The 27,974-nt window shown below is 54.7% G+C and overlaps 1 protein-coding gene across 2 annotated transcripts; it reads left to right on the top strand.

Annotated features, from left to right (window-relative positions):
* The first annotated feature begins 6 nt into the window (after nt 1-6).
* AHNAK (AHNAK nucleoprotein) lies at nt 7-27,963 on the top strand. Of its 2 annotated transcripts, none has more exons than XM_090053265.1 (5): nt 7-22; nt 6,328-6,421; nt 7,769-7,925; nt 8,642-8,829; nt 9,348-27,963. In XM_090053265.1, the coding sequence occupies exons 3-5, from the start codon at nt 7,769-7,771 to the stop codon at nt 27,048-27,050; spliced, it is 18,048 nt and encodes a 6,015-aa protein (XP_089909391.1). In that variant the 5' UTR covers nt 7-22; nt 6,328-6,421; the 3' UTR covers nt 27,051-27,963. The 2 variants fall into 2 exon arrangements, with proteins under 2 accessions (XP_089909391.1, XP_089909390.1); XM_090053264.1 differs by lacking the exon at nt 7-22 and adding an exon at nt 344-497.
* Nucleotides 27,964-27,974: the final 11 nt, after the last annotated feature.

Raw genomic sequence — 27,974 nt, 5'->3', positions numbered from 1 at the left:
GCGCGGCTCCGCCCCGCGGCAGGTCGGTGCCGATGGAGGGCGGCGGGGCGGCTCCGCAGCCCCCGGCAGGCTCCGCGCCCCGCCGGCGCCTCGCACGCAGGACCCGGGTATCTCCAGCCCCCGGCGGGCGCGGTCGCGCGGGGGGCGGCGGAGCGGGAGCGATGTGCGACGGCGGCGGGGGAAACTGAGGCAGCGCGGCGGGCGCGGCGGCGGCCGCGTCTCCGCTCCGCGCGGGGCAGCGCCGGTCGGACGCGGCCGGGCCCGGGGCGCGCCGCAGCCGCCGGCGGGGCGGGGCGGGCCGGGCCGGGCCGGGCCGGGAGCGGCTCTGCCCGGCCCCTGCCCGCCCCCGGCACACCCTGCCCGGCCGCGCTACAAGAGCCGGGCCCCGCCCGCCGCCGCCACTCGCCGCGCTCCGCCGCCCGACACGCGCGGAGCCGAGGGTCCCGCCGCCCCCAGGAGCCCGGGCACGGCCGGGCCGGCGCCGCGCCGCGCCGCAGGTAGGGGCCGGGGCCGGGGCCGGGGCCGGGGCGGCGGGGCAAACCCCGGGGCTGTCGTGCGGGAGAGGGCGAGGGCGAGGCTCCGCGGGGCGCGCGCGTTCGCCACGTCCGTGGGCGCCGGCGGGGACCAGGCGGCCGGGGCACCCGGGGCTTCCCCGCCTCGGCCCGCCGATGGCAGCGGCGCCCGGGCCGGCGGCTGCGCCGAGCGGGCGGTGCGGAGGGGCCGGGGTGCGGTGGCTGTCATCGCCCCGGCCCACCCACCACGTGCGGCCCCGCTTCCTGCTGCCCACGTGCGGGGCCGGGTGACTCGCGCGGCTCCGGCCCGGGGCGCCAAGCCAGCGCCTCCCTGCTTATGCAACGCGGGGCTCGGCGTCCGGCCCGTGGGTCCGGGCGCGGCGGCCCGTCGAGACCCATCCGCGGTGCCGGGCTGACGCAGGCGGGCCTTCTGGTCCTGGTGCAGAGCCTGCCCTGCCCCTGCCCCTGCCCCTGCCGGGGGCACCGCGGGGAGAGGCTGCTCGTTTCGGAGGTCCGGTGCTCGGGTCTGCGCGGCCCGCCCTCGGGCCGACACCCACACCGACACCGGGGTGCAGCCCGGCCCGGGTGCGCCCGGGGAGGCGGGTGATGGGGCTGCCCATGGGTGGCCGTGGCTCGCGGGGGTGTGCACACCCCTGGCACCCTCCCCAGCGCCCAGGAGAAGGCATCGGCAGCATCAGGCCCGGGGAGACCGAAGCGAAGCTCGTCTGTCTCCCCGGGACCAGAGCCGCCCGTGTGTCCGGAGCCGCGGAGCGAAGCCCTAGCCGCTGGGCTGCCCTCAGCTCCCCGTCCCGGGGCCCGAGTCACTTCCCCCTTTCCCTGCTGCTCGTCCCGGTCTTGGAGGGGGCTCACGTGTGCCCACCCCGGTGGCAAGGCTTGCGCTTGCCCGTGTGCCCTGTCGCGGGCTACGTGTGGCGTCCCCAGGCGAGTCTCCCCAGAGCCAGCTGCAGAGGCTGCGGGAGCCATTTGTCTGCGCTCGCTGCCATGTGCAATTACGCTGGTATGAAGCAGAGACGCTCCGTGCCAGAGGGCGTGGCGGCCTGGCCGGGGCTCCCGCCAGGCGCTGCACGGCCCGGCCGAGCGCGCAGGAGCGGGGCCCGGGCCCAGGGAGAGTCCCTGGCCCCCCTTCGCCCCCCTCCAGCAAGGAAGACCCGTGCCTGTGCTCGGAGCTGAGCTGCGGAGGTGAGCGTGCCTCTAGCCGCCCCCGAGCACATTTCCAGTGGCAGCTGGGGCGGGCAGCTGCCTGGCATCGCCTTTGCGCCAGGCCCTTGCCCTGGGCCGTGGCGGGGGCAGGGGGACCTGCCGTGCCGTCGTGTGCCCCTGCGTGGGCAGGGACCGCCCCGGCTGCGTCTCTGCAGCTCTGCCCCGGCTCAGGGGCTGCGGCCCGCGGGTGCCCAGCCCGGCTGCACGACACGGCTGGGCAAGAAGCTTTGGGTTTCTCGGCGCGTGTGGTGGCTGCAAAAGCAGGGAGTACCTCTTGCCGAGGGGGGTCGGAGCAGAGCCCCCTCCAGCCCTGCCCGGCTGCCGGGATAGAGCAGGGCTGCGCAGCGCCGCAGATCCTGGGTTTGGGTTTGGGATGCGGCAGGCAGAGCCGGGCGCGCCTGGGGGAGATCCCAGGACTGGGGCAGGGTGCAGGGGACGCGTCTCGGGGCTGGGCCCTGCCGGGGGGCTGCACATGTGTCCTGGGGCTGGCCTAGGCCCGGCTGAGGCACGCGGGGTGCGCGGTGGGGTGTTGTCGAGCGGACGCCGCCACGTCTCGGGCGTAGCGGAGGGGACGTGGCCAGGTCCCAGGGCTGGAGGCCCCCTGAATGATGGGGGCGGCGGGGAAGAAGGTGTTTGCGCCCCGCGGTTCTCTCCTTTCTCCCCCACAGCCGGGGCCGAGGCCGGCTGGGGATTTTCCGAGATTAGCTGGAGCGGCGGGCCCAGCCTGGCTCAGCAGATCCTTCCTTTGTGCGCTGACCTTTCTGGAGCCCGGGCTTGGGCTGGCGTCGGGCATCGGGCCCTGCGGGCACGGCGGCAATTCAGCCGCGTCCAGCAGGCCCGGGCGGATGCTGGGCCAGCTCCTGCGCCGCGGGTGCGGGGCCCCTTGCGCAGGGGGTGGGAGCGGTGGTCTGCCGTGGATCCGCGCGGGCGGGACAGGGGTGGACGCGGTGAGGGCGAGAGAAACCCCCAGAGCACACCATCGCCGTGGCCTCTCCTCCCTGGAGGTTGTGAAACTGGCTCTTGGCGAGTGCCTCGGACTGGCTGGGATCACAAGGCCCCGCTCAGAAACGCGGCTGGCTCTGGGGTGGGGCGGGGCAGCTATGCGGCAAGACTGCCTGGGCCTGGGGAAGGGTGAGGACAGGGCGGGGAGGGGTGCCTCCAAAGGGCTTCCCTGGGCGGTGCTGGGGTCTGGCTGGGCCAGGGAGCCCGGCTGAGCGGCCGCCGGCCCCTGCCCCCGTGCAAGGCGGGGAGCTGCAGCTGCAAAGCAGGCTGGAGGCAGCAGCCTGGACCCCAGCTGGGCCTCGCCCGCCCCTGGGACAGGGCCTGTCGCAGGAGCGGACAGGGCGTCCTGCAGGTCTGCACGGAGCGAGCCCCCGCCCTGGCTTTTCTGGCTGGACGAGGGGTCGGGCGTGGGGCCCCGGCCCCTGTGTCCTGTCCTGGGGAGCTTTGCCCCGAGGGGCAGCCTCCCCCTGCCACCCAGGGGGGCCCCGTAGGGCGCGAAGAGGCGGCTAAAAATACAGGGCGAGGAGCACGCGGCTAACCTGAGAATAGCAGCAGCTGGCCGGGGTTGCATTGCATTGCTCGCATTGCTGGCCAGGTCGTTGGCCGCGGTTTCCCCTTTCCTGGGGTGGCAGCTTGCGGTGGTGGGATCCCTCCCCCGCCTGCCGCCTTCCCCCTCGCCCAGGCTGGGGGATTTCAGGGCCTCTCCTTGGGGGGAGAGCCCCCGCCCCGCCGGCACGCCCCACTGCTTGTGCAGCCACGTCGGGGGCGATGCGGAGGTGCGCACCCCGGCCCCCGCCCCTGTCCCCGGGGTGGCTGCAGGGGCCAGCAGATGCCCCTGCAGGGCGCCGGGGCTGCGAGCTGGAGGCAGCCGCTGGGGTGGGGCAGGGAGGAAGGAAGGGAGGGTGGAGCTGGGGGGCCGACCTGGCAGCCCGGTTCCCTCCCTACCCCCACCGCCGGCCCCCGCTTGGCGGCCTGGCCAGGAGGCAGCCCGGGCCCGGTGCCTCTCCCTTTGTTCACACACGGCTCCGGCGGGCACTGAGTCACCCGGCGGCACCCTCCGCGCCCAGCCCGCGGGGCTGCGCCACCCCGCCTGCCTCGCCAGCCGGCTGGCTTTGCCCCTGCCGTCGGGCCCTCCCCGCCCCAGCCTCTCCCCCAGTGCCACGGGGCAGGGCGCCCCACGGCCCCGGCTCTCGGGGCCCCAGGCAGGAGCCCGCGCGGGGGCAGCTGCTGCTGGCCCTGGCAGGGCTGCGGAGGGGAGGCCCTCGCCGGGGAGCTGGGTGCCCCGGGGGAAGCCAGGGGGCTGCTTCGGAAAGCCTTGTGCAAAGCCCCGCGGGGGCTGCGGTTCACCTGGGCCCGGGCCTGGGCGCGGGCAGCGAGCCCCGGCGGTGGCACGCAGCCGTGGGCATCGGGGCGGGGCCGGGGCACGGGGCGGTTCGACGCCTACTCCTTTCCCAGGCGAGCGCGCGCGGCCCTGGGCTGGGGCTCGGTTTTCAGGGCGAAGGCAGGCGCGGAGACGGGGACCCACGCACTGGACCCCGCGCGGGCCGAGCCTCCCTTGCCGCCCGCGCCCAAGGCCGGCGACCCTCCATGCTTTTGACTTTTGGCTAAAGCCCCCCGGGCTCTGGAGCCCCCCTGATTTCTGTCGGGAGCCGACACGTCCCGGTGCCCGGCCGCGCCCCCCCGCCGCCCCTTCTCTCCCCGCCGGCTTCAGCAGGGGCCTGGCGCTGCCGCAATGGAAACATGGTTTTGCCTCCCGAGCTGGGGAGAGGAAGGGCGAGGCGGAGCTGCCTGCATGGGTGGGTGCCTGCAGACGGGTCCCGTGGAGGAGTGCCGCCCTCTGGCGATGAGCTAGGGGCCCGCCGCCCCTGCAGTGTGTTAGGAAACCCCCTTCTCCTCCGTGCCCCCCGCCCCCCTGCGAGGGGTGTGTAGGGGGACACGATCCCTTGCAGCAAGGGCAGTGCTTGGCAGAGGGGCCCGGAGCTGCCTGGGTGCCCCCACGCCCCAGCTGGACCCTCACGCTCTCCGGTCCGTGCCAGGCGTCGCTATCTGCGCTCGGGGGTTTTGGGTTGGCGGGGGCGCCACGCTGCGGGCAAAGAGCCCGCAGCATTCAAACCACCCAGAGCGTTTCCTTCCTGCCTGGGGTTTCAGGTTGTTTCAAGTGCTACCAGCAGGCAAAGCTCCTGGGTTTGCACGGGCTTTCCTCGCCTGCAACCCTCCTGGCCCTGCTACACCCCGGGGGCAAAGCTGCCACTGCCTGCGGCGGGGTGCGGGCCCCCCCGGTTGGCTGCGGGCAGCCAGGGCTGTACTTAACATGAGCGTGGGAGGTGGAGTCTGCGCCCCCTTCGCACCCTGAGGAGGAACAGGTCGGTAGCAGACCTGTGCTGTTAGGACATGCCATACAGTTATGGAATTAGATCATTATAGCACATCAATTATCATTACCTCATTATAACATAACATGCAGTATATCATTATAACATGGAGTAGCGATGATAACAGCACACAACTGCTATTCGTAATAACACAACACCAGTAATAATACTAATAATGCAATCAATAAGAATAATGCTACTACTGCTAATACTGTGATCAGCAGTATTATTCTTATTGATCACAATGCAATCGATGTGGTGTTTAGCAATGATTAAGAAGGGAACTGGAAACAAGACAGCAAGGATCGCAGTGCCCCTTTACCAATCCCGCAGCTCCGAAAGGAGACGAGGGCGATGAGGATGCTGGAGGGGTTTCCCTCTGAGGCAAGTCTAACGAGGCCTCTTCTGATTAGAAGGGGGGGGACACACATGACAAGGCTTTACGGAAAACTCCGTGGGGAAGAGAAAGTGGACAGGGATTTATTATTGACTGTCTCTCGCCAGATGAGAACGAGGGGTCAGTGTGAAACTGGTAGGCAGTCAGTCAAAAACGAACAGCGGGCATTTAATTAAAGCGCGGGGCTCGTTACCACTGGACATGGGGGAAGCTGGCAGTGTAGCCGGATTCACCAAGGGAGCGGACACATGCCTGGAGGCAAGGGGCACCAGTAGCTCCGGAGCACGGCACCGAGGGGCACGGCCCCCGATTCACAACTGCCGGGACCCTCGATGCCGGAGGCTGCAAGTGGGAGACGAACCCGGACCCTGGGCACTCTCCCTACGGTACAGGCCCCGCTCTCTGCTGGCCGGGGGCACGGGAGACTGGTGCAGACGGATGTAGGGCCTGACCCAGGGAATTGCCGCGCTTATATTCTTATGATGATGGATGCTAATTGTGCATCGCCCCAGCAATATTTGACTCTTAGATGGAGCGTTTCAGTTGGCACTTAAGTAAGACCACACCAGCACCCGAGTCCTGGGACCGAAGTCGCCCCAAATCCAGGAAGCCTCTTGGGCAGAGCTGGGACGCCTGCCCTGGGAAGGGAGTGGGGCCGGGAGCCTGGAGGCCTGGGCTCTCCCCACTTGGGGAGGGGAGTGGGGGCTGGGGGTGAGAGCAGGCTTGGTGGGGGTCGCCCGTTGCAGACCCGGAGCAAGCGATGCGCTTGTGCACGGCCCGCCAGCACGGGGTGCTTGATTCTGGACTCCGATTTCTCTGCCAGGCTGGGAAACTGCACCGAAGATCACCGAAGGATAAGCAAGTGAAAAGGGAGGAGTTCCTGGGGCGGTTCCAGCCCGGACCAGAGTCCCCGAAAGGTCAGTGGAGCCGGCTGGGTCCCACCGGCTCTGTTGCGGAGCCCGCTGTCGACAGGGCGCGGTCTGTGCTTTCTCGGTGACTCACTTCGCCCGCTCCCGTCTGGGTGGAGGCCAACTCTGAGCACGGGCCAGCCTGCAGCCTGGGAGACCTCCGCGGGGGGGGTCCTTCCCTTCCCCGGACACAAAGGAGCATTTCTGCTTCCTCGGAGCATGCCTGTGCCGGCCTGGCGCAGCCTGCCCAAGGGCCCAGACTCCTCGCCATCCTGCTGGGGCACCCCGCCACTGCTTTTTGTCTCGCGGTCCCTCTGCATCCTCTTAGCTTCCAGCTGGGGCCTCACGGGGAAGCGACGTGGCCAAGCGCCAGCGCAGCAATGCCAGCCGCCTCCCCACAGCGAGCGCTGGAGACGTGGAACAGCTGGTTGCACGTGCCGTGCCCTGCCGGGATCCCTCCAGTCTCTCCCCACGGGCCGGGCGCGCATCTGCCCATGGGCGTTTTGTCCCGTGGGGGCTTTTCTTTTATCTGGAGAAGTACAAGAGAAGCCAAAGGAAGTTCCTTCCAACTCTACCCCGCTTAATTGGGCAGATCACGCACCAGTTTATTGTAGACTGGTAACCACACCCTGGTTTCTTGGGATCTTCTCAATCAGGCACCACGACCCAGAGCAGCTACATCCAGCAGACAATAGCCTGAGGTCCTCCCTGCCGGGCGGGGAGCACTCGGGCCCCTCAGAGTCCGTCCTCACGGTCGAGGCGAGCTCCAGATGCCCACCCGGAAGGGTTTTACATGATTCAGGTTCAGATGCCTGCACTCCTGCCTGGTTCATAGTTCATGGTTGTTAGGGGCTGGAAGGGACTTTACAGACCGTCTGGTCCAGCTGCCCTGCGCCGGGGCAGGAAAGGCTGCTGGACAGAACGATCTCTTGGCCAGCGGGGCAGGGAAACCGAGTCACAGCCCCTGACCATTGGCCCATTTCTCTGAGAGAATGATCTTTTGGCCACAGGGAAACTGAGTCATGACTCATGTTCTTCCCTGGGGTCGCCTTATAGCTTTGGGCACGATCGCTGGCCCATTCATTTCAGTTCCCTGGAAACTGTCCCGCACCATCTGCCGTCTCTTGCACATCACTCATCCAGACTGACCTGCTCCTGGGATCGATGTCTGGGCAGACGAGGGATGTAGGGACACCCCCAGCAGAGCAGAGAGGGGAGGGGTGTTCAGGACTCCCCGACATAGTGCCCAGCCAATTCCCACGAGGCATCCACCCAGATATAGCGGACTCCCCAGGCTCGGGCCCTGCTGAGCACAGTGCTTCTCACCCTGGCGCTTTCCTGCATTTCACCCTCCAGATGGAGCAGAAAGAGGAAGAAACGCGGGAGATCCTGCTCCCCAACTGGCAAGGCAGCGGCTCCCACGGCATCACCCTCGACCAGACGGATGAGGGTGTCTTCGTGAAGCAGGTGGTGCAGAACTCCCCCGCGGCCAAGACTGGTGCTGTGAAGGAGGGTGAGCATCCTCTCCCCGCGTTTCTGCCTTTCTGCAGGGCTTCCCTGCCACCGCAACCTCCTGCTCTTGTGCTGGGCCAGCAGCGGAGCATGTCGAGCCCGAAGCCCTCCAGCCTGAACCAGCGGTTCTCGGCTGTTTTAGACTCGGGGCCCCTGTCGTTAAGACTCTAGGTCCCCTTGGAAAACGCCTGATCTTAGTTTTCACTCCCCTCTTTTTTTGGATGACGGCAACGTACTATAGCAATTCAGGGAAGTACGAGAGCAAGTCTCCTGTTGCAAAGAGCTAAGAAAGACCAGCCCAGGTCTGAGTGGTTTTTTCACACTGCGGATTCCTACAGGACGTCTCTGGGCTGGCCTTGTGAATTGTGCTGGCTGTGTGGCACCCTTGAGAGTTGCCACAGCCCCCAGGCTGAGAATCACTGGTCTGAACAGAGAAGGGGAAGCAGAGGCCCTGAGAAGGGGAGGGAAGAGAAGCAGCAGAAGTGGGGATTGAACCCAGGACCCCCGGTGCTCTGCCCACCAGGCTGCCCAGGAGAGGCAGCGATGCCCTCCCTGCCATGCCCCGCTCCTGGCAGGGGTGTTCGCTCACGGCCAGCCCCTTCGGGCATTGCAGCTGTTAGTGCCTCCAGGCGCGGCAAGGACCGAGCACTTGTGCTCTGATCTTGGCGCCCTGGGCCGACGCAACCTGGCGTCACCCCTCCCTCCTTGCACCCACAGGGGATCAGATTGTGAGCGCCACAGTCTACTTCGACAACCTGCAGTCTGGGGAGGTCACGCAGCTCCTGAAAACCATGGGCCACCACACCGTGGGGCTGCGGCTACAGCGGAAGGGGGACAGGTCCCCGCTGCCGGGACAGTCCTGGTCACACGAGGTCTTCACGCACAGCGGTCCAGAGGTGGTTCTGGTGAGTGACAGTGAAATGCCAGCTCTGGGTTGGCGGGGGGGGGGACTAGGGAGGGGAAGTCGGGAGCAGCCCCGAGTTCTTGCAGCCTTTCCTGTACCGAGCCCGGAGTTGCTGTCATCAGGGCCAAGGAGGTGCCGTGAGGCTGCAGAGAGGATTTGCAGGAGGATGTCGGCCAGCCCTGCCTGGCCTGAGACTGCTAGCCACCCGCCACAGCCAGAAAGCAGCTGGCAGGGCTGAGCCAGGTTGGGCGGAGACCCTGGGAACGGAGCTGAGTTAGCATTTCTGAGAGGCAAACTTGGCTGGCAGCTCTGAGCCTCTCTGGCAAAGGCTGGTGGGGCCGTTGCTGCAGGGAGATACCCCTAGAAGCGAGCTGTGGCCAGAGCGTGGTGCTGCATTGATTCAGTGCAGCGCACAGAGGCCTCTTTTGCCTCCAAGCTGCAGTCATCAGGAGAAAGGAAAGGCAGAGTTTAGGCTTAGGATTAGGACCTCTGGTGCTAATAAATGTCTTTCATTCCTAGAGTGGAGATGACGAGGAATACCAGCGGATTTACACCACAAAAATCAAGCCACGGCTGAAGTCGGAGGATGCAGCAGAGGCTGAGAAGGCCGGGACGCAAAGCAGGACCATCACTGTCACCAAGAAGGTCACAGCGTACACTGTGGATGTCACAGGGCCCGAAGGAGCCAAGGAAATCGATGTCACAAGCCCGGAGTTTAAAATCAAGATGCCGAGGCATGAATTCACCCACATTACGCGAACCACAGAGTATGAAACAGAGGTGGGGAGGCCCACGGTCAAAATCCCATCTGTGGACTTGCCTGGGAGGACAGTCCAAGCCACAGACCTCAGCGCGGGCATCCGAAGGGGCACTCCTGGCATCTCCTGTTCCAGACCAACGGTGGAGGCATCTGCTGGGAAGCTGGATGTGGGTGTCCCTGGCAGCCACGTGGGAAGACCTGACATCAACGTATCAGGACCCCACGTCACAGGTGCACAGCTGAGAACTCAGACGGGCTTTCACGCCCCAGACATCCAAGCCCCAGCGACGGAAGTAGGAAAATCAGTGACGGTGGAAGTCCCCGGGTTTAATGTCTCTGGCGCCAGGTTCCCGGCCCCTGAGGTCCGCTCCCCTAGGATGGATGGGAAAGACCCCGCAGGACCCCTAGACGCAGGGTTTCACGTGAGGGGCTGTCAAACAGGAGTTTCTGGCATTGATATTAAAGCACAAGTCCCGGGAGCCAAATTCCCACAGGTTGATGTCTCTGGTCCCAAGGCTGATCTATCGTTTCCCAAAACGAAGGGCTTTGGAGTTGATATTTCTGGCCCTCAGATCCAGGGGGATCTTGAACCTCCTCGGGTGGACGTTTCTGTTCCAGGAATCAAAGGTGCCGGGCAAGACCTCACAGGCCCAAGTATTAATGTTGAAAGCACTGGAAAAATAAAAATGCCTGCCATGAAGATGCCCAAATTTGGATTTGCGGTTTCAGGCCCTGGTCTTGACGTCCAAATGCCACAGGCCGGGGCTGATCTGTCTGCACCAAAGATACAGGCTCCTCAGGTCGATATTGCACCTTCCTCTGTTCATATTGAAGGTCCCAAATTGACGAGGCCTTCAGTGGAAGGGCCTAAAATATCAGTGCCACAGGTGGACGTGGATCTAAAAGGCCCTGGGCTAAGAGGAACTGTGCAGGTTCCCTCTCCAACACTAGGAGGTCCCGGTGTTGATATCAGAGGCCCCAAGGGTGACCTTGCTGAAGGAAAAATAAAAATGCCCCAAAAGAAATTCCCTAAATTCAGTGCATCTGGCCTGACTGTGGATGTGGCTGTTCCTGAAGGGGGGGTGGCAGTGACAGGACCCAAGGGAGATATTGGCACCCCTGGTTTGCACTTGGAAGGAGAATGGAAAGGTCCTAAACTAAAGAAGCCTGAATTACTTGCTCAGACACCGCAGATCTCCATGTCTGATGTGAACTTGAATCTGAAAGGCCCCAGTCTGCAGGGACAGAAGACAGATATTTCTGGGGGTCTGAAAGGACCTGCTATGGACATAAAAGGCCCAAAGTTAGACCTTGAAGCTCCTGCTGTCAGCATTCAGGGTCCAGCAGGTCAACTCAAAGGGCCTGATGTGTCCCTGCCAGATGTGAATGTGAACCTGAAAGGGCCCAAGGTGAAGGGAGATGTCGGTGTTTCCGTCCCCAGGATAACAGGTGACTTCAGAGGGCCTCAGGTTGACATCCAAGGTCCCAAAGTGGGAATAGATGCTCCTGCCATAGATATCAAAGGACCGGAAGGACACTTGAAAGGCCCCAGATTTAAGGTGCCTGAAATGCATGTCAAGACCCCCCATATATCAATCCCTGACATTGACTTGAACCTGAAAGGCCCTAAGCTGAAGGGGGATGTGGATGTTTCTGTTCCAAGGGTAGAAGGTGACCTGAAAGCCCCTGGCATTGATGTCAAGGGCCCAAAGGTTGACATTGATGTCCCAGATGTGGACATTCATGGCCCAGAGGGCAGACTGAAGATGCCCAAAATGAAGATGCCCAAGTTTGGAGTGCCAGGCCTGAAAGGGGAAGGCCCTGACGTGGATATAACACTGCCAAAAGGGGAGGTGGAGATTTCTGGTCCAAAGGTTGACATTGCTGCTCCCAGCTTGGACATCAAAGGCCCAGAAGGAAAACTGAAAGGTCCCAAATTTACAATGCCAGAAATGCACGTCAAAGCACCACAGATCTCCATGCCTGATGTTGATTTGGGGCTGAAGGGTCCTAAGGTCAAGGGGGATATGGATATTTCTGTTCCAAAGATAGAGGGTGACCTGAAAGCCCCCAGTGTTGATATCAAGGGCCCAAAAGTTGATATTGATGTCCCAGACATGGACATTCATGGCCCAGAGGGCAAACTGAAGATGCCCAAAATGAAAATGCCCAAGTTTGGCATGCCAGGCCTGAAAGCAGAGGGCCCTGACGTGGAAATTTCTGGTCCAAAGGTCGACCTTGCTGCTCCCAGCTTGGACATTGAAGGCCCAGAGGGAAAACTGAAAGGCCCCAAATTTAAGATGCCTGAAATGCATGTCAAGACCCCCCATATATCAATCCCTGACATTGACTTGAACCTGAAAGGCCCTAAGCTGAAGGGGGATGTGGATGTTTCTGTTCCAAAGATAAAGGGTGACCTGAAAGCCCCTGGCATTGATGTCAAAGGCCCAAGGGTCGATATCGATGTCCCAGATGTGGACATTCATGGCCCAGAGGGTAGACTGAAGATGCCCAAAATGAAGATGCCCAAGTTCGGAGTGCCAGGCCTGAAAGGGGAAGGCCCTGACGTGGATATAACACTGCCAAAAGGGGAGGTGGAGATTTCTGGTCCAAAGGTTGACATTGCTGCTCCCAGCTTGGACATCAAAGGCCCAGAAGGAAAACTGAAAGGTCCCAAATTTACAATGCCAGAAATGCACGTCAAAGCACCACAGATCTCCATGCCTGATGTTGATTTGGGGCTGAAGGGTCCTAAGGTCAAGGGGGATATGGATATTTCTGTTCCAAAGATAGAGGGTGACCTGAAAGCCCCCAGTGTTGATATCAAGGGCCCAAAAGTTGATATTGATGTCCCAGACATGGACATTCATGGCCCAGAGGGCAAACTGAAGATGCCCAAAATGAAAATGCCCAAGTTTGGCATGCCAGGCCTGAAGGCAGAGGGCCCTGACGTGGAAATTTCTGGTCCAAAGGTCGACCTTGCTGCTCCCAGCTTGGACATTGAAGGCCCAGAGGGAAAACTGAAAGGCCCCAAATTTAAGATGCCTGAAATGCATGTCAAGACCCCCCATATATCAATCCCTGACATTGACTTGAACCTGAAAGGCCCTAAGTTGAAGGGGGATGTGGATGTTTCTGTTCCAAGGGTAGAAGGTGACCTGAAAGCCCCTGGCATCGATGTCAAAGGCCCGAAGGTTGACATTGATGTCCCAGATGTGGACATTCATGGCCCAGAGGGCAGACTGAAGATGCCCAAGCTGAAGATGCCCAAGTTTGGCGTGCCAGGCCTGAAAGGGGAGGGCCCTGATGTGGACATAACACTGCCAAAAGGGGAGGTGGAGATTTCTGGTCCCAAGGTCGACATTGATGCTCCCAGCTTGGACATCAAAGGTCCAGAAGGAAAACTGAAAGGTCCCAAGTTTAGGATGCCGGAAATGCACGTTAAGGCACCAAAGGTCTCTATGCCCGATGTTGATTTGGGTTTGAAGGGTCCCAAGATCAAGGGAGATGTGGATATTTCTGTTCCAAAGGTTGAAGGTGACCTGAAAGGCCCCAGCATTGATATCAAGGGCCCGAAGGTTGACATTGATGTCCCAGACATAGACATTCATGGCCCAGAGGGCAAACTGAAGATGCCCAAAATGAAAATGCCCAAGTTTGGCATGCCAGGCCTGAAAGCAGAGGGCCCTGATGTGGAAGTTTCTGGTCCAAAGGTTGACCTTACTGCTCCCAGCTTGGACATTGAAGGCCCAGAGGGAAAACTGAAAGGCCCTAAGTTTAAGATGCCTGAAATGCATGTCAAGACCCCCCATATATCAATCCCTGACATTGACTTGCACCTGAAAGGCCCTAAGCTGAAGGGGGATGTGGATGTTTCTGTTCCAAAGATAGAGGGTGACCTGCAAGCCCCTGGCATCGATGTCAAAGGCCCAAAGGTCAATATTGATGTCCCAGATGTGGACATTCATGGCCCAGAGGGCAGACTGAAGATGCCCAAGCTGAAGATGCCCAAGTTTGGTGTGCCAGGCCTGAAAGGGGAAGGCCCTGACATGGACATAACACTGCCAAAAGGGGAGGTGGAGATTTCTGGTCCAAAGGTTGACATTGCTGCTCCCAGCTTGGACATTGAAGGCCCAGAAGGAAAACTGAAAGGCCCCAAGTTTAAGATGCCTGAGCTAAATATCCAGGCCCCCAAAATCTCCATGCCAGATGCAGACCTTAGTTTGAAGGCACCTAAACTGAAGGGAAATTTGGATACTTCTGGTCTGAAGATGGAAGGTGATTTCAGAGGGCCGCAAGTGGATGTGGATGTCCCTGATGTGGATTTGGAGTGTCCAGAAGGCAAAGTAAAGGGCCCTAAATTTAAAATGCCCAAACTAAATATTAAGGCCCCTAAGATCTCTATGCCAGATGTGGACTTGAATCTGAAAGGACCTAAAGCAAGAGGAGGGATGGATGTTACTGTCCCAAAGATAGAAGGTGATTTGAAAGGACCTGGAATTGATATCAAGGGTCCAAAACTGGATGTGGAAGCACCTGACATGGATCTGGAGTGCCCTGAAGGAAAACTGAGAGGTCCGAAATTTAAGATGCCTGAAATGCATATCGTAGCCCCCAAAATCTCCATGCCAGATGTTGACCTGAACCTGAAAGCCCCAAAATTAAAAGGTGAGGTTGATATCTCTGCTCCTAAACTGGAAGGAGATTTGAAAGGGCCTGATATTGATATCAAGGGCCCCAAAGTAGACATAGATGCCCCAGAAATGGATATTCACGGCCCAGAAGGTAAATTTAAAATGCCCAAATTCAAAATGCCCAAAATTGGGATGCCTGGTTTCAGAGGAGAGGGACCTGATGTGGATGTGAAGCTTCCAAAAGGGGAGGTGGATGTCTCTGGTCCCAAGATAGACATTGGTGCCCCTGAGTTGGACATTGAAGGCCCAGAAGGAAAGCTGAGAGGCCCCAAATTTAAGATGCCTGAGATGCACATCAAGGCTCCAAAAATCTCTATGCCAGATGTTGACTTAAACCTGAAAGGGCCCAAGCTGCAGGGGGACGTGGAGGTTTCTGTCCCAAAAATAGAAGGTGACCTGAAGGGTCCCAGCATGGAGCTTCAGGGCCCCAAAGTGGACATTGACGCACCAGATGTGGACATTCGTGGACCAGAGGGTAAATTCAAAATGCCTAAGTTCAAAATGCCCAAGTTTGGGATGCCTGGGTTCAAAGGGGAGGGGCCAGATGTGGATGTAAGTCTTCCTAAAGGGGAGGTGGATATATCTGGGCCCAAGGTGGAGGTTGATGCCCCAGATGTGAATATCGAAGGTCCAGAGGGAAAAGTAAAAGGCCCCAAATTTAAGATGCCTGAGATGCATTTCAGCGTTCCTAAAATCTCTATGCCAGATGTAGATTTAAACTTGAAGGGACCTAAAGTGAAGGGGGACATGGATGTTTCAGTCCCCAAAATAGAAGGTGACTTGAAAGGACCTGATGTTGACATTAAGGGTCCAAAATTGGATGTGGACACTCCAGACCTTGAGATTGAAGGTCCCGAAGGGAAATGGAAAGGACCCAAATTCAAGATGCCTGAAATGCACATTAAGGCACCTAAAATTTCTATGCCTGATGTAGACTTTAATTTGAAAGGTCCCAAAATGAAGGGGGATGTGGATGTTTCAGCTCCAAAGATAGAAGGGGATTTGAAAGGCCCCAAGGTGAACATAGAGTGCCCTGAGGTCGACATTGAGGGTCCTGAGGGAAAACTGAAAGGCCCCAAATTTAAGATGCCAGAAATGCATTTCAAGGCCCCCAAAATCTCTATGCCTGATGTTGATTTGAATTTGAAAGGTCCTAAATTGAAAGGGGGTGTGGATGTTTCTGCTCCCAAGTTAGAAGGGGATTTGAAAGCACCAGATATAGACATCAAGGGCCCCAAAGTAGATGTTGCTATCCCTGATGTCGACATTGAGGGCCCAGAGGGAAAAATTAAAGGCCCTAAATTCAAGATGCCTGAAATGCATTTCAAAGCCCCTAAAATCTCAATGCCTGACTTTGACCTGAACCTGAAAGGGCCTAAAGTGAAGGGGGATGTGGATGGTTCTGTGCCCAAAGTGAAGGGAGATCTGAAAGGGCCGGAGGTGGATATCAAAGGCCCCAAACTGGACATTGATGTCCCTGATGTGGACCTGGAAGGCCCAGAGGGAAAGCTGAGGGGCCCCAAATTCAAGATGCCTGAGATGCATTTCAAGGCCCCCAAAATCTCCATGCCGGATGTTGATTTGAATTTGAAAGGTCCAAAAGTGAAGGGGGGTGTGGATGTTTCTGCTCCCAAACTGGAAGGTGATTTGAAGGGTCCTGATGTCGATATTAAAGGCCCCAAGGTGGATATAGACGTCCCAGATGTGGGCATTGAAGGCCCAGAGGGGAAATTGAAAGGTCCCAAATTCAAGATGCCCGAGATGCATTTCAAGACCCCCAAAATCTCAATGCCTGACTTTGACCTAAACCTGAAAGGGCCTAAGGTAAAGGGAGACATGGATGTTTCTGTGCCCAAAGTGGAGGGAGATCTGAAAGGGCCGGAGGTGGATATCAAAGGCCCCAAACTGGACATTGATGTCCCTGATGTGGACTTAGAAGGCCCAGAAGGAAAGCTGAGGGGCCCCAAATTCAAGATGCCTGAGATGCATTTCAAGACCCCTAAGATCTCCATGCCTGATATTGATTTGAATTTGAAAGGTCCTAAACTCAAGGGTGACTTGGATGTTTCAGCTCCAAAGATAGAAGGGGATTTGAAAGGCCCAGATGTCGCTATCAAAGGCCCCAAGGTGGATATAGACGTCCCAGATGTGGACATTGAAGGCCCAGAGGGGAGACTGAAAGGTCCCAAATTCAAGATGCCTGAGATGCATTTCAAAGCCCCCAAAATCTCAATGCCTGACTTTGATCTAAACCTGAAAGGGCCTAAGGTGAAGGGAGACATGGATGTTTCTGTGCCCAAAGTGGAGGGAGATCTGAAAGGGCCAGAGGTGGATATCAAAGGCCCCAAACTGGACATTGATGTCCCTGATGTGGACTTAGAAGGCCCAGAAGGAAAGCTGAGGGGCCCCAAATTCAAGATGCCTGAGATGCATTTCAAGGCCCCCAAAATCTCCATGCCGGATGTCGATTTGAATTTGAAAGGTCCAAAACTGAAGGGGGATGTGGATGTCTCTGTTCCAAAGTTTGAGGGGGATTTGAAGGGTCCTGATATTGATATCAAGGGACCGAAGGTTGACATTGATGCCCCAGATGTGGATATTCATGGTCCAGAGGGGAAATTCAAAATGCCCAAGTTTAAGATGCCCAAGTTTGGGATGCCTGGGTTCAAAGGGGAGGGGCCAGATGTGGATGTAAGCCTCCCGAAAGCTGACATCGATATTTCTGGTCCCAAAGTAGACATTGAGGGTCCTGATTTGGATATTGAAGGCCCGGAGGGAAAGCTCCGTGGTCCCAAATTTAAGATGCCTGAAATGCATATCAAGGCCCCCAAAATCTCCATGCCTGATCTTGATTTGAATTTGAAGGGCCCTAAACTGAAGGGAGATGTTGATGTCTCAGCTCCAAAGATAGAGGGTGACTTGAAGGGGCCTGATTTTGACATCAAAGGCCCCAAAGTTGACATTGATGCCCCAGACGTGGATATTCATGGTCCAGAGGGGAAATTCAAAATGCCCAAGTTTAAGATGCCCAAGTTTGGGATGCCTGGGTTCAAAGGAGAGGGGCCAGATGTGGATGTAAGCCTCCCGAAAGCTGACATTGATATTTCTGGTCCCAAAGTAGACATTGAGGGTCCTGATTTGGATATTGAAGGCCCGGAGGGAAAGTTCCGTGGTCCCAAATTTAAGATGCCTGAAATGCATATCAAGGCCCCTAAGATCTCCATGCCTGATGTTGATTTGAATTTGAAGGGCCCTAAACTGAAGGGAGATGTTGATGTCTCAGCTCCAAAGATAGAGGGTGACTTGAAGGGGCCTGATTTTGACATCAAAGGCCCCAAAGTTGACATTGATGCCCCAGACGTGGATATTCATGGTCCAGAGGGGAAATTCAAAATGCCCAAGTTTAAGATGCCCAAGTTTGGGATGCCTGGGTTCAAAGGGGAGGGGCCAGATGTGGATGTAAGCCTCCCGAAAGCTGACATTGATATTTCTGGTCCCAAAGTAGACATTGAGGGTCCTGATTTGGATATTGAAGGCCCGGAGGGAAAGCTCCGCGGTCCCAAATTTAAGATGCCTGAAATGCATATCAAGGCCCCTAAGATCTCCATGCCTGATGTTGATTTCAATTTGAAGGGCCCTAAACTGAAGGGAGATGTTGATGTCTCAGCTCCAAAGATAGAGGGTGACTTGAAGGGGCCTGAGTTTGACATCAGAGGCCCCAAAGTTGACATTGATGCCCCAGACGTGGATATTCATGGTCCAGAGGGGAAATTCAAAATGCCCAAGTTTAAGATGCCCAAATTTGGGATGCCTGGGTTCAAAGGAGAGGGGCCAGATGTGGATGTAAGCCTCCCAAAAGGGGAGGTGGATATTTCTGGTCCCAAAGTAGACATTGAGGGTCCTGATTTGGATATTGAAGGCCCTGAGGGAAAGCTCCGTGGTCCCAAATTTAAGATGCCTGAAATGCACATCAAGACACCAAAGATCTCCATGCCTGATATTGATTTAAATTTGAAAGGTCCAAAACTGAAGGGGGATGTGGATGTTTCTGTTCCGAAGCTGGAAGGTGATTTGAAGGGTCCTGATGTTGATATTAAGGGGCCCAAAATTGACATTGATGCTCCTGATGTGGATATTCATGGCCCAGAGGGGAAATTCAAAATGCCCAAATTCAAAATGCCCAAGTTTGGGATGCCTGGGCTCAAAGGGGAGGGGCCAGACTTGGATGTAAGCCTCCCGAAAGGGGATGTTGATATTTCAGGTCCCAAAGTAGACATTGAGGGTCCTGATTTGGATATTGAAGGCCCTGAGGGAAAGCTCCGTGGTCCCAAATTTAAGATGCCTGAAATGCACATCAAGACACCAAAGATCTCCATGCCTGATATTGATTTGAATTTGAAAGGTCCAAAACTGAAGGGGGATGTGGATGTTTCTGTTCCGAAGCTGGAGGGTGATTTGAAGGGTCCTGATATTGACGTCAAGGGCCCCAAAATTGACATTGATGCTCCTGATGTGGATATTCATGGTCCAGATAGTAAATTCAAAATGCCGAAATTCAAAATGCCCAAGTTTGGGATGCCTGGGCTCAAAGGGGAGGGTCCAGATGTGGATGTAAGCCTCCCGAAAGCTGACATTGATATTTCTGGTCCCAAAGTAGACATTGAGGGTCCTGATTTGGATATTGAAAGCCCGGAGGGAAAGCTCCGAGGTCCCAAATTTAAGATGCCTGAGATGCACATCAAGGCCCCCAAAATCTCCATGCCTGATCTTGATTTCAATTTGAAGGGCCCTAAACTGAAGGGAGATGTTGATGTCTCAGCTCCAAAGATAGAGGGTGACTTGAAGGGGCCTGAGTTTGACATCAGAGGCCCCAAAGTTGACATTGATGCCCCAGACGTGGATATTCATGGTCCAGAGGGGAAATTCAAAATGCCCAAGTTTAAGATGCCCAAGTTCGGGATGCCTGGGTTCAAAGGGGAGGGGCCAGATGTGGATGTAAGCCTCCCGAAAGCTGACATTGATATTTCTGGTCCCAAAGTGGACATTGAGGGTCCCGATTTGGATATTGAAGGGCCAGAAGGGAAACTGAAAGGTCCCAAATTTAAGATGCCTGAGATGCACATTAAGGCTCCCAAAATCTCTATGCCTGATGTGGATTTGAATTTGAAAGGCCCTAAACTGAAGGGAGATGTGGATGTTTCACTTCCTAAATTGGAGGGCGATTTGAAAGGTACTGATATTGACATCAGGGGCCCCAAAGTTGACATTGATACTCCAGATGTGGATATTCATGGCCCTGAGGGGAAATTCAAAATGCCTAAGTTTAAGATGCCAAAATTTGGGATGCCTGGGTTCAAAGGGGAAGGACCAGACATTGATGTAAACCTTCCAACAGCAGAAGTGGATATTTCTGGGCCTAAGGTAGATATTGATACTCCTGAATTGGACCTTGAAGGTCCAGAAGGCAAGGTTAGAGGTCCTAAATTCAAAATGCCGGAGATGCATTTCAAAGCTCCTAAAATCTCAATGCCTGACTTTGACCTGAATCTGAAAGGGCCTAAAGTGAAAGGGGACATGGATGTTTCTTTGCCCAAAGTGGAGGGAGATCTGAAAGGGCCGGAGGTGGATATCAAAGGCCCCAAACTGGACATTGATGTCCCTGATGTGGACCTGGAAGGCTCAGAGGGAAAGCTGAAGGGTCCCAAATTCAGGATGCCAGAAATGCACATCAAGGCCCCTAAAATTTCCATGCCCGATGTTGATTTCAATCTGAAAGGCCCAAAACTAAAAGGAGATCTGGATGTTTCTGTTCCAAAGATACAGGGTGACCTGAAGGGGCCTGAGATTGATTTAGAAGGACCCAAAATGGACATTGATGTCCCTGACATGGATATACAGGGCCCAGAAGGGAAATTTAAAATGCCCAAATTCAAAATGCCCAAATTTGGGATGCCTGGGTTCAAAGGAGAAGGGCCAGACATGGACATAAACCTCCCAAAAGGCGAGGTTGACATTTCAGGTCCAAAAGTAGACATTGAAGGTCCTGATTTGGAAATTGAAGGCCCTGAAGGAAAACTCAAAGGTCCCAAGTTCAAGATGCCTGAGATGCACATCAAAGCCCCAAAGATCTCCATGCCTGATGTTGATTTGAATTTGAAGGGGCCGAAGTTGAAGGGAGACGTGGATGTTTCCGTTCCAAAGATAGAGGGTGAGCTAAAGGGTCCAGAGGTTGACATCAGAGGTCCCAGAATTGATATTGATACTCCTGACATGGATCTTCATGGCCCTGAAGGTAAACTCAAAATGCCCAAATTCAAAATGCCCAAATTTGGGATGCCTGGGTTCAAAGGAGAAGGAGATGTAGATGTAAGCCTCCCGAAAGGGGAGATTGACATTTCAGGTCCCAAGGTGGACCTTGAAGGGCCTCATGTGGACATTGAAGGGCCAGAAGGGAAGTTGAAGGGTCCCAAATTTAAGAAACCTGAAATGCATTTTAATGTGCCTAAAATCTCCATGCCTGATATTGACTTGAATTTGAAAGGACCCAAAATGAAGGGTGATGTTGATGTTTCTCTTCCTAAATTGGAAGGTGATTTGAAAGGTCCTAGCATTGAAGTAAAAGGACCAGAAATCGATCTCGAGACACCAAAACTTGAAATAGAAGGGAAACCTAAAAAGTCAAGATTTAAGCTTCCTAAATTCAGTTTCTCTGGCCCTAAAGTTCAAACCCCTGATGTGGATGTGAAGGTAAAGAAACCGGATATTGATGTGTCTGGTCCAAAAGTGGACGTTAGTGCTCCTGATGTTGACATTCATGCAAAATCCAAAGGATCTAAATTCAAAATGCCTTTTCTGAGTATTTCATCCCCTAAAATGTCCATGCCAGATGTGGAATTAAATCTGAAGGGGCCTAAACTGAAAGGGGACTTGGATGTTTCTAGCCCGAAGCTGGAAGGAGAACTGAAGTGCCCTGAAGTTGATATCAAAGATCCCAAACTGGACATTGACGCACCAGATGTTGATATTCATGGGCCTGAAGGAAAACTCAAAATGCCAAAATTAAAAATGCCCAAATTTGGCATGTCTGGCTTCAAAGGGGAGACAGATGTGGATGTGAAACTTCCCAAGGCGGATGTCGACATTTCAGGTCCTAAGGTAGACATTGAAGCTCCCGACTTGAACATCGAAGGGCCAGAGGGAAAACTGAAAGGGCCCAAATTTAAGATGCCTGACATGCACATTGGTGTACCTAAAATCTCCATGCCAGACATTGACTTGAATTTGAAAGGTCCTAAGTTGAAGGGAGATGTGGATGTGTCTGCTCCTAAGATAGAAGGTGGTTTGAAGGGGCCAGAGGTGGATATCAAAGGCCCAAAGCTGGACATAGATGCCCCTGATTTGAATATTGAAGGACCAGAGGGAAAACTGAAAGGCCCAAAATTTAAGATGCCAGAGATGAATATCAAGGCACCAAAAATCTCCATGCCTGACTTCGATCTCAATTTGAAAGGTCCCAAGCTGAAAGGGGATGTGGATCTGGACTTGTCTGTTCCAAAGGTAGAAGGCGACTTGAAAGGACCAGAGTTTGATATTAAGGGCCCCAAAGTGGATATAGAAGCTCCAGGACTTGATATCGAAGGTCCTGAGGGAAAATGGAAAGGTCCAAAATTTAAGATGCCTGAAATGAACATTAAGGCCCCCAAAATCTCCATGCCTGACATTGACTTAAATCTGAAGGGTCCTAAACTGAAAGGAGATGTGGATGTTTCTGCTCCTAAGTTGGAAGGGGATTTAAAAGGGCCTGAAATTGATATCAAAGGCCCCAAATTGGACATCGATGCCCCAGACGTTGACATTCATGGTCCTGCAGGAAAACTGAAAATGCCCAAAATGAAGATGCCTAAATTTGGCATGCCTGGGTTCAAAGGGGAAGGTCCCGATGTGGATGTCAGTCTTCCAAAGGGAGAGTTTGAGATCTCAGGTCCTAAGGTAGACATCGATGCCCCAGATTTGAGTCTTGAAGGACCAGAAGGGAAGCTAAAAGGCCCCAAATTCAAGATGCCTGAAATGCATATCAAAGCTCCCAAAATCTCCATGCCTGACTTGGATTTGAATTTGAAAGGTCCTAAACTCAAGGGTGACTTGGACGTTTCAGCACCTAAGATAGAAGGGGATTTGAAAGGCCCAGATGTGGACATCAAAGGCCCCAAGGTGGACATAGAGTGCCCTGATGTTGACATTGAGGGTCCAGAAGGAAAACTGAAAGGCCCCAAATTCAAGATGCCCGAGATGCATTTTAAAGCCCCTAAAATCTCGATGCCTGACTTTGACCTAAACCTGAAAGGGCCTAAAGTGAAGGGAGACATGGATGTTTCTGTGCCCAAAATGGAGGGAGACCTGAAGGGGCCTGAGGTGGATATCAAAGGCCCCAAACTGGACATTGATGTACCTGACATGGACCTGGAGGGCCCAGAGGGAAAGCTGAAGGGACCCAAATTCAAGATGCCTGAGATGCATTTCAAGACCCCTAAGATCTCCATGCCTGATATTGATTTGAATTTGAAAGGTCCTAAACTCAAGGGTGACTTGGATGTTTCAGCTCCAAAGATAGAAGGGGATTTGAAAGGCCCAGATGTCGCTATCAAAGGCCCCAAGGTGGATATAGATGTCCCAGATGTGGACATTGAAGGCCCAGAGGGGAAACTGAAAGGTCCTAAATTCAAGATGCCTGAGATGCATTTCAAAGCCCCCAAAATCTCAATGCCTGACTTTGATCTAAACCTGAAAGGTCCTAAGGTGAAGGGAGACATGGATGTTTCTGTGCCCAAAGTGGAGGGAGATCTGAAAGGGCCGGAGGTGGATATCAAAGGCCCCAAACTGGACATTGATGTCCCTGATGTGGACTTAGAAGGCCCAGAAGGAAAGCTGAGGGGCCCCAAATTCAAGATGCCTGAGATGCATTTCAAGGCCCCCAAAATCTCCATGCCTGATCTTGATTTGAATTTGAAGGGCCCTAAACTGAAGGGAGATGTTGATGTCTCAGCTCCAAAGATAGAGGGTGACTTGAAGGGGCCTGAGTTTGATATCAGAGGCCCCAAAGTTGACATTGATGCCCCAGACGTGGATATTCATGGTCCAGAGGGGAAATTCAAAATGCCCAAGTTTAAGATGCCCAAGTTCGGGATGCCTGGGTTCAAAGGGGAGGGGCCAGATGTGGATGTAAGCCTCCCGAAAGCCGACATTGATATTTCTGGTCCCAAAGTGGACATTGAGGGTCCCGATTTGGATATTGAAGGGCCAGAAGGGAAACTGAAAGGTCCCAAATTTAAGATGCCCGAGATGCACATTAAGGCTCCCAAAATCTCCATGCCTGATGTTGATTTGAATCTGAAAGGCCCTAAACTGAAGGGAGATGTGGATGTTTCACTTCCCAAGTTGGAGGGAGATTTGAAAGGGCCTGATGTGGATATCAGTGTTCCTGACATGGACATTGAGGGTCCAGATGGAAAACTGAAGGGTCCCAAATTTAAGATGCCTGAAATTAATATGCCTAAAATGAAAGGGCCTAAAATTTCTATGCCTGATTTTGACTTGAATTTGAAAGGCCCTAAATTGAAAGGGGACGTTGACATTTCTGTTCCAAAGGTTGAAGGGGATTTGAAAGGTCCCGACATTGACTTTAAAGGCCCCAAATTGGACATTGATGCTCCCAGCATTGACATAGGAGGGCCAGAAGGGAAACTGAAAGGTCCCAAACTTAAGATGCCTGAAATGCATGTCAAGGCCCCCAAAATTTCGATGCCTGATATCGACTTAAATCTGAAGGGCCCTAAACTGAAGGGAGACATGGATGTTTCTGTTCCTAAGTTGGAAGGGGATTTGAAAGGGCCTGAAATTGATATCAAAGGCCCCAAATTGAACATTGATGTCCCAGACGTTGACGTTCATGGCCCGGAAGGAAAACTGAAAATTCCCAAAATGAAGATGCCTAAATTCGGCATGCCTGGGTTCAAAGGGGAAGGCCCTGATGTGGACGTCAGTCTTCCAAAGGGAGAGTTTGAGATCTCAGGTCCTAAGGTAGACATCGATGCCCCAGATTTGAGTCTTGAAGGGCCAGAAGGGAAGCTGAAAGGCCCCAAGTTCAAGATGCCCGAGATGCATGTCAGTGTCCCCAAGATCTCCATGCCAGAAATTGACTTGAATTTAAAAGGCCATAAAATGAAAGGAGAATTTGATGCGTCTGTTCCAAAGATTGAAGGGAATTTGAAAGGTCCTGATGTTGAGATTAGGGGCCCAGAGTTTGGTCTGAAGGGTCCTGATCTCGACATTGAATGTCCAGATGTGAATCTTGAGGGTCCAGAGGCAAACGTCAAACTTCCCAAGTTCAAGAAACCAAAATTTGGGTTTGGATTAAGGAGTCCTAAAGGAGAAGTGAAACCTCCAGCGGCAGAGATTGACCTCCCAGAAGGTGATCTGAATGTGGAGTCTCCTGACATTAGCATTTCAGCAAAAGGAAAGAAAAGCAAATTCAAAATGCCTAAGCTTCATATGAGTGGCCCGAAGGTGAAAGCAAAGAAGGGTGGGTTTGATGTGAATGTTCCCGGCGGTGAGCTCGACTTGAAATCTCCTGACGTCGACGTGAATGTTAGTAGTCCAGATGTAGCCATCAAAGGTGATGTGAATGTCAAAGCTCCTAAAGGAAAGAAACCTGTGTTTGGAAAATTTCCCTTTCCAGATGTCGAGTTTGACATCAGGTCACCCAAGTTCAAAGGTGACGTTTCTGCAACGGTCCCAAAAATAGAAGGGGAGCTTAAAACCCCAGGTTTGGACGTGGCAGCCCCCAGCCTCAGTGGAAAGCTTCCTGATGTTAGCCTGGATGTCTCAGCACCAGGCATCGAAGGAAGCATGAACCTTCCTTCGGCTGACTTCAGTGCTGAAGGGGTTGATGCAAAGCTGAAGGGACCTAAGGTGACCATGCCATCGGGAAACCTGTCGATGCCTCAAGTCTCTGGACCTGGTTTTGATGTTAACTTGAAAGGACCAAAAATCAAGGGAGACCTGGATGTGTCAGGTGGCATCAGAGGCCCAACTGTGGGCCTGGATGCCCCAGACGTTGACATTGGAGGGAAGCTTAAAATGCCAAAGTTGAAATCTCCTGCTTTGGAGGGACCTCAAGTTGACCTGGGCATGAAAGGAGATATTGGATTTTCAGGTCAGCACATCAGAGGGGGCATGAAAGCCCCAGACATGGATATTAATCTCAGTGCCCCAGACCTTGATATCAAAGGGCCTACAGTGAAAATGCCTTCTGTTGATATTTCTGCACCAGATTTGGATGTAAATTTGAAAGGACCAAAGTTGAAAGGTGATTTTACTGCATCCGGAGACATCAAGTCCCCCAAGGTGTCTGTAGACACGCTAGATGTCAATGTAGGAGGTCCAGGAACTACAATTAAACTTCCTTCCCTTCAACTCCCCCAATTCGGCATCTCCAGCCCTCACGTTGAGGGGTCAGACCTGGGCATGCATATTGAAGGACCACAAATAAAGGGAGACATGAAAGGCTCAGGGATTGGCATGGGGTTGGAGGGGCCGGCAGCAGAATTGAAGGGGCCTACATTCAAAATGCAGCCCTTTAATGGCTCTGGACCTGACCTTGACTTTGACTTGAAAGGACCAAAACTGACGGGCGACGCCAGGGTCACCGGAGGTATTAGCGGCCCCAAATTTGGAGTGCAGACACCAGATATCAGCCTGAAGGGTGCAGAGGGGAGTATGGGAGGTCTGAGAATGAACCTGCCCACATGTGAGATTTCGGGTTCCCACGATGGGAAAGTTTCCGGAGTGGGGCTTCATGCCGATGCCCCCAATGTCCATGTGAAAGGTCCTACGTGCGACATGTCCATGCCAAAAGTGTCTGGACCAGATTTTGATGTCAATTTGAAAGGCCCTAGAATCAAAGGAGGGGTTGGTGTTTCTGGACCAAAGGTGGAAGGTGAGCTGAGAGGTCCCACAGTAGGCATCAGGGGCCCCAGCGCAGAGGTGAGCGTCCCCCAGGGCCACGTAGGGAGCGCATTAGGGAAAGTGACATTCCCCAAGATGAAAATGCCCAAATTTGCATTTTCAGAGCCCGAGCTGGCGGGGAGGGAAGTGGGGGTGGATGTCGAGTTCCCCCAGGCGGATGCCAGCCTTCACGTGAGTGCTGTAGATGTGGAGCTTGACGACCCAGACATTAAGCTGAAGAAATCCAAAATTAAGATGCCCAAATTCAATTTTTCCAAGCCAAAGGGCAAAGGTGTCAGCGTGGCCTCCCCGGAGGCCTCGGTGTCCGTCTCAGGGCCGAAAGGCGAACTGAAATCCTCCAAGGCGAGTCTGGGCTCGATGGAGGTGGAGCTGGAAGGAGGGGACGCGGCGGCTGCTTCCCCCAAAGGGAAGTTCTCGTTATTTAAAAGCAAGAAGCCGCGCCACCGGTCGTCCTCGTTCAGTGACGAACATTCCTCCCATTCCACCCCCACGGGCACGCTGGAGCTAGAGGCTGGCGCGGGGGTCGAGAAAGGGAAGCAGGGCAAGCTGAAATTCGGGACGTTCGGTGGGATCGGGTCGAAAACCAAAGGGTCTTACGAGGTCACGGGAAGTGACGACGAGGCAGGAAAGGGGCAGGCGGGCGGCAAGTCCCGTCTCTCGTCCTCCTCGAGCAACGACAGCGGGACGAAGGTGGGGGTACGGATGCCTTCCATAGAGCTGACGGTGGCAAAGAAGAAAGAGTGACGTGTCTGTGTACATAGGCCTGTATATATCCTCTGCGTGTTTGTATATAAACCCCATTGCTTGGGATACTTTCAAGCTCAGCAATAACGGGAGCGATGCCGGGGTGGGATGCTAGATTTCACGTTGCCCGAGACGGGAGTATTGGACGGGGACGGGAGCAGGAGTGGGGGGACACACAGCTCTGCCCCCCATGCATTTGAAAGTTTCCTTGTGCTCGAGACTTCAGCGTGCGCCTTCAATGCTGAGAGCTTCAGTTTACTAGCAAGCTATATTTTGATATCATTTTCCTTTTACTGAATATTTTCAGTGTTGGCTTATGGAAAGAATGTTTCCATTTTAATTACCTTCTGGCTGAAATTTCTATCATGAAAAAAAGGATCTATGAAAAACACTGTAAAATATACAGACACGATGGAGAGGTGTCAGTGTCGCAGCTGATTTGGGGTTCAGAAGTGAAAAGGTTCCTTTTCACCGTGTCACTGGCGGTGGGCGGGATGTCTAATCAAGCTGATAACCATATCCACAGATTAATTGGAGAGTAATGAGCTGGGGGTTGCTTATATCTGGTGGTGAAAGTAGAATTTACTGGCGGAAAATAGAACTGACCTCTGGAAAACTAACCGCGTGTACGTCGGGCCTCGGTTTCTTGACACCCTCTTAGTCGTCTCTGTATGTTTGTTGCGTTATTTTTTTGTACTATAAGAGAGGACTTTTCTTCGCTGTGGGGCAAGCCATCTGCAGTGGCCACTTTCCTGAGGCTTGTTATAATTTCTCTTAACAAATGTATCCTAACGGAGGAAAGTAAAACACAACAAAACAACTCCCCCCCTCTTTCAGCACTTTAATGGCAAATTAATGGAGAATGTAAGAAGACTGATCTTGTAAAATGCAAATAAACTGTTTATTAACCTCACCCTGCTGGTC

This window comes from Crocodylus siamensis, chromosome 6, assembly GCF_052110815.1.
Source record: "Crocodylus siamensis isolate JL-2025a chromosome 6, ASM5211081v1, whole genome shotgun sequence".
Lineage (NCBI taxonomy): Eukaryota > Metazoa > Chordata > Crocodylia > Crocodylidae > Crocodylus > Crocodylus siamensis.
Note: the sequence above shows the minus strand (reverse complement) of the source record. Positions and strands in the feature narration are given on the sequence as shown.

Bases quoted from the DNA above. Each gene is read 5' to 3' on its own strand.
- AHNAK (XM_090053265.1), top strand. From the start codon at position 7,769: ATGGAGCAGAAAGAGGAAGAAACGCGGGAGATCCTGCTCCCCAACTGG. The intron at 7,926-8,641 runs GTGAGCATCCTC...TTGCACCCACAG, and splicing joins GACTGGTGCTGTGAAGGAGG to GGGATCAGATTGTGAGCGCC. The intron at 8,830-9,347 runs GTGAGTGACAGT...TTTCATTCCTAG, and splicing joins GCGGTCCAGAGGTGGTTCTG to AGTGGAGATGACGAGGAATA.